The 6,039-nt window shown below is 39.0% G+C and overlaps 1 protein-coding gene across 1 annotated transcript; it reads right to left on the bottom strand.

Annotated features, from left to right (window-relative positions):
• Positions 1 to 496: 496 nt before the first annotated feature.
• LOC143683387 (endogenous retrovirus group K member 5 Gag polyprotein-like) lies at positions 497 to 2,317 on the bottom strand. The gene is made up of 2 exons (XM_077159449.1): positions 1,780 to 2,317; positions 497 to 1,695 (listed from the first exon to the last, which is right to left on the bottom strand). Exons 1-2 carry the CDS (start codon positions 2,315 to 2,317, stop codon positions 497 to 499), a joined length of 1,737 nt encoding a protein of 578 aa, XP_077015564.1.
• Between the last annotated feature and the right edge of the window lie 3,722 nt (positions 2,318 to 6,039).

Here is a 6,039-nt window from a genome sequence, read left to right as displayed (position 1 = left end):
CTAACTAATGGGGCAGATGACTGGGATATTGGCCATGAAGAGGGCCAGTCTTTTCTAGCTATACATGAAACATCTGCACCGGTATCCAATAACCCTTCTATAGGCTTTCCATTAATTAATAATTTTTTCATAGGCCTGGCTTGCTGAATTTTTTGAACTCAGGCTACAACATTGCTGGATCCAAAAGACCCTTTGTCTCTTTTTTGTAATAATGTAGAATTAGGTGTATTATAGTAAGGAACAAGAAGGAGCTGTGCTATTCTCTGCCCAGGATGTAATTGAATAGTTTGTCCAACAGCTTGTACCATAAGCTTTATTTCCCCAGTATAATCTGAATCTATTACCCCAGGTAAGGTAAAAATGCCAGTCTTCGAAGCTGAGCTACGCCTTATAATTAGTCCCACCGTTCCCTCGGGTAGAGGACCTTTAACTCCAGTATTAAGTATTTGGACTGACATATCTGGTGAAATGATACAATGTTCTCTAACTGGCAAGTCTAATCCAGCGCTTCCAGGAGTTGCTCGGACCAAGTCATAGATGGAAAGGCAGTGCTTTTCATTGCTTCTTTCCCCCTGTTCTGATTCGGGGCCGGAGGACACCCCAGAAATTCGTTTTTTTGCTCATGAGGAACTATTGGCCCTTTTTGGAAAGGTGTAGACATAGGTCCAGGCGCCAATGGAGTGCCATCCTTGTGGTATTTTGACCTGCAATCTTTAGTCCAATGAAAACCTTTAGCGCATCTACTGCACAAGGAGGTAGGCCTCAAATTTTGAGGCGAAATTTGGGGAGGCATTCCACCCGGAAGGGGGAGGCTCCCTTGGGTGTTCCTCACAGGGCACTCCCTACTAAGGTGTCCAAACTCTCCACACTTAAAACATCCCTTACCTCTATGAGGGTTTTGTGAATTCTGCTGCATATTTTTTAAGAGTTGTTGATAAGGCAGTCCTTGAAGGGCAGCTGCCATTGCTAGGCCCTGAACATATGCGGGGGAGGCGTCCGCGCACATTTTTATATAATCAGTTAGAGAACCAGATTTTCTGATTGGCCTGAGCAACGCCTGACAAGTGCTGTTGGCGTTTTCAAAAGCTAATTGTTTCAAAACAATGTCTTTGGCTTCTTGACTTCCTGTTAATTTTTCTACATTTAGTTCCAGTCTAGCTACAAAATCTTCATACGGTTCCTGAGCAGCTTGTTTAATAGTGCTAAGAAAGGAGGACTTTAAATCTCCAGCTGGCAGCTGCCTCCAAGCCAAAACTGCAATTCTAGAGACTTCCTGTAAAGTTTCCCGAGTGAGCTCAAGCTGGGTTTTTGGGTCGGCATATGGACCTTCCCCTATTAACATGGAAAGCGTGATCCGGTTTTGGGGTCTCTTTAATAAATTTTTCTGCACTAGCCCTTTTGCCTTCTCCTCATAATCTGCTTTCCATAACAAAAAACTCCCGGGGGCTAGACAAGATCGCGCAGTAGAAAACCAATCAAAAGGAGAGAGCCATTCACTGGCTACATTATCAAGTAGTTGTAATGTATACGGGGAAGTCGGGCCAAGATCTTTGACAGCCATTTTTAATTCTTTTATTAGTTTAAAAGGGAGTGGTTCCCATTGAGGGGGCGAATTATCATCTCCCCATATCACAGGATAACACTTTAACTCTGTGTTGCCCTGAGCTTTAGCCTCTTTAACTGCACCCATAAAGCCTACACACAAAGGCGTGATATGAGCTTGCGGCTTTAAACGTGGCCTAGGTTTCTTTTTCTTTTTTATTTCAGGTGCCGAAGCACTGAAGAAGGAACTGACATTGTTATGTTCATATTGAGCCGCTACTCTTTCCAATTCATCTACTTCAAAAGGATTAAGTTTATCCTCTCTTTCTGACTCTGCTTCACTTTCACTTTCTGAGGAGCTAGAATGGTCTTTCTGTATATTATAAGCAGGAGGCCTCTCTATACTGGTATAACTGCCTGTTTTAGCCATAGCTGTAACTAATGGTTGCTCTTCTTCAGTCGCCACTTCCCTGGCCATGCAAATAGCCTCATGTGTGGGGTCAAAACTATCTTTAAGGACATTCCATAGGGCAAAAGCATCAATAGGGACTCCATCTGGCCCATTTTTAGTATAATATTCTTTCATTTGCTTTCCTACTTTTTGCCAAGTATCTAAGTTAACAGTCCCTTCTTCTGGGAACCAGGGAGAAACATTTTGCACAAAAGAAAAAAATTCTCTAAGCTGTCTGCTGGTAACATTTATACTTCTTTTTTTCAACATATGCTTTGTTATATCTACAAACAAGGAGCGTTCCTTAGACTCCGTATGTCCCATGATTACTCGCTCTATCCGTACTTCCCAAGTACTTGACCGTAGCCAGAGGCCTGCAGTGCCTTATAGCGAGAGCTTTATACCCTCCCGTAAAAGAGAAAGCTTACCTTCAAGTCCCTGTTCGGGTGCCACTTGCCGCGGTCCAGCCGCAGCAGAGGGAACGGGCTTGAAGGTGTGGAGGGTCGTCGGCGCGAGAAGAACACCAAGAGACAGCTTAGAGAATTTTTTTCTGAGAAGAGTTGCTTAGATTTATTTTTGCTTAACTGATTTTATACCCTTATTTTTGGCAAGGAAACAGGTATCACAGAATCATGGTTGTGTCATGGCTTACGTTTTAGGTAAAGTTACAGGTTCAGGGAAGCAAAGCGAAAGTACACGTTTTGATTTTCTTAGGAACACTTACACAAGATTTTAATAGCAGCAGGATATTGGCTTAAACCACAGACATTGTGTTTGCAGTTTTCTGAGTTTAGACTTTCTTTTCCTATTATTCTACAGGTGAGGCAATATGTCAAGACCTATTTTAGTCTGGTTAAAGGTTAGCTTGTTTTGATTAAAAGGTTACATTGTTTACTTAGATTTTTTATTGTTTTATAGCAATGGACCGGTGCCGTGGTGGGGAGTAAATTTCTAGGATGGCTCAATGCAGGGTTTTTTAATTGTAAGTGTTTACTTTCTATGGGGTACTTTTCTGTGACTTGTTCTAAAAGCACTTCTGACTGCTGTATCTGCAGCATGACTTGCTTAATGGGGGCGTCCCAACCTAATTTTTTCCAAACAGTTATTAACAAGGTTTTGCAATTTGTACAATTTGTATCATTTTTTCCAATTCTTTTGCTTTCTGATTTGTTTTGATATAATGCTTGGAGCACAACCAGCAACAAGAAACACACAATTAGTGTCGTTAATCCCAGTATTTTTCTATTACACCATTTTATGCCTCGTCCTCTTTTGGGGCGTTGAAGGCCTTGCCACCGCCCTTCCTTCCAGGGAACCGTGTCAAACCGGGGAGGAAAAAGAGGACGCGGCAGGGACACATGGGTCTATACAACCCCTTTTATACATGGTCACCTTCAATATGGTAATATTACTTATAGACCCACTAGTGAGCCATCTTCACTTCTATCTATTTCCTTACATTTGAGGTCAACCTCATTAGCTAACTCTTCACCCATCTCTAGCTTTCATGTATCTCTGGGTCCCCTATATTCTGTATTATAAGCCTCTGATTTTACCCTTACCATTGTCATAAAAGTGGAGTCATACAGTTTCTATACTTTTGTGTCTGGCTTATTTCACTCAGCATTATGTCCTCATGGCTCATCCATCTTTCCATATGCTGTAGGATGTCATTTTGTCTTACTACTGCATAATATTCTGTCTTTTGATGGGCACTTGGATTGTTTCCATATTTTGGCAATCGTGAATAATGCTGCTATGAACATTGGTGCAAAAATGTCTCTTTGTGTCACCGCTTTCAGCTCTTCTGTGTATATACAGAGTAGTGCTATTGCTGGGTCATAGGGCAAGTCCATATTTAGTTTCCTAAGGAATGGCCAAACAGTCTTCCATAGCGTCTGTACCATTATACATTCCCACCAGCAGAGCATAAGGGTCCCAATTTCTCCACATCTTTTCCAACATTTGTAGTTTCCTGTTTGTTTAATAGCGGCCCTTCTTATAGGTTAGAGGTGGTATCTCACAGCCTTGATTTTCATTTCCCTTATAGCTAATGAAAATGAGCATCCCTTCATGTGCTTTTGAGCCATCTGTATTTGCTATTCAGAAAAATACCTATTCATATCTTTAACCCATTTTATAATTGGGTTGTTTGTTCTTTTGTTGTTGAGTTGTATGGTTCTTATGTATACAGGCTATCAAACCTTTGTCTGAAGTGTGATTTTCAAATATTTTCTTCCATTGAATGGCTACCTCTTCACCTTTTTGACAAAGTCTTTTGAGGTGCAGAAATATTTGATTTTGAGCACTTCCCATTTATCTATTTTTTCTTTTGTTGCTTATTCTTTGGGTATAAAGTTTAGGAACCTACCTCCTATTACTTGGTCTTGAAGATGTTTCCCTACACTTTCTTCTAGAAGCTTTATGATACTACTTCTTTTATTTAGGTGTTTGATCCACTTTGAGTTAATTTTTGAATAGGGTGTAAGGTAAGGGTCCTCTTTCATTCTTTTGGCTATTGATCTCCAGTTCTTCCATGCCCAATTATTGAAAAGACTATTTTGTCCTGGTTCGGTGGATTTGAGGCCTGTCAAAAATCAGTTGACCATAGATTTGGTGGTCTATTTTTGCACTCTCAATTCAATTCCATTCATCAATACTTCTATCTTTGTGCCAGTACAATGCTGTTTTGACTACTGTGGATTTATGATAAGTTTTAAAGTCAGGAATTGTTAATTCTTCCACTTCATTCTTCTTTTTTTTTAGGATGATTTTAGCTATTTAGGGTCTCATTCCCCTCCAGATGAATTTGGTAATTAGTTTTTCCAAGTTTTCAAAGTAAGATTTTGGAATTTTGATTGGTACTGCAATGAATCTATTTGGGTAGAATTGACCTCTTTACATTTAACCTTCCTATCTATGAGCAGGGAATGTCTTTCCACCTATTTAGATCTTCTTTGATTTCTTTTAGCAATGTTATGTAGTTTTCAGTGTACAAGCCCTTTACATCCCTAGTTAAGTACATTTCTAGGTACTTGATTCGATTCTTTTAGTTGCTATTTCCAATGGATATTTTTCCTTAACTGACTCCTCAGTTACATCATCGCTTGTGTAGAGAAATGTTACTAATTTTTACACATTTATTTTATATCCTGCCACTTTGCTGAATTTGTTTACTAGCTCAGGTAATTTTGTGGTAGATTTCTCAGGATTTTCCAAGTATAGTGTCATGTCATCTGCAAATAATGAAAGTTTTACTTCTTCCTTTCCAATCTGGATGCCTTTTATTTCTTTTTTCTGCCTGATTTCTCTTGCTAGAACTTTTAGTATATGTAGAATAGTAGTGGTGGCAGAGAATATCCTTGTTTCATTCCCAATCTTAGGGGGAAAGCTTTCAGAATCTCTCCATTGAGTATGAAGCTGGCTATGGGTTTTTCATATATGCCCCTTATCATATTGGGGAAGTTATATTTGATTCCTATCTTCTAAAGTGTTTTTATCAGAAAAGGATGTTGAACTTTGTCAAATGTTTTTTCATTACCAATTGAGATGATCATGTGATTTTTCCCTTTCAATTTGTTATTGTGCTGTATTACATTAAATCATTTTCTTGTGTTGAAACTTCCTTACATTCTGAGTATAAACCCCACTTGGTCATGGTGCATAATTATTTTAATGTGTTGTTGGATTTGATTTGCTAGTTTTTTATTGAGAATTTTTGCATCTATGTTCATTAGGGAGATTGGTCTGTAGTTTTCCTTTCTACTTGTAGCATCTTTTTTTCATACTATAGTGATGCTAGCTTCATAAAATGAGTTAGGTAGTGTTCCTTTTTATTCAGGTTTTTTTTTTTAAGAATTTAAGCAGCATTGATATTTGTGCTTTTTGAAATGTTTGATGAGTTTCCCTTGTGAAACCTTCTGGTCCTGGGCTTTTCTTTGTGGGAAGATTTTTGATGAGTGATTGAATATCTTTACTCATGTTTGGTTTGTTAAGATCTTCTATTTCTTCCTGAGTCAGTGTGGCTTGTTAGTGTGTTTCTGGGA

The sequence above is a fragment of the Tamandua tetradactyla genome, chromosome 5 (assembly GCF_023851605.1).
Source record: "Tamandua tetradactyla isolate mTamTet1 chromosome 5, mTamTet1.pri, whole genome shotgun sequence".
Lineage (NCBI taxonomy): Eukaryota > Metazoa > Chordata > Mammalia > Pilosa > Myrmecophagidae > Tamandua > Tamandua tetradactyla.
Note: the sequence above shows the minus strand (reverse complement) of the source record. Positions and strands in the feature narration are given on the sequence as shown.

What these genes read in the sequence shown, in the direction of transcription:
- LOC143683387 (XM_077159449.1), bottom strand. Translation starts at nt 2,317, where the DNA reads ATGGGACATACGGAGTCTAAGGAACGCTCCTTGTTTGTAGATATAACA. An exon ending in CAATGTCAGTTCCTTCTTCA is followed by an intron (nt 1,696 to 1,779) that starts GTGCTTCGGCAC and finishes CTTTGTGTGTAG; the next exon opens with GCTTTATGGGTGCAGTTAAA.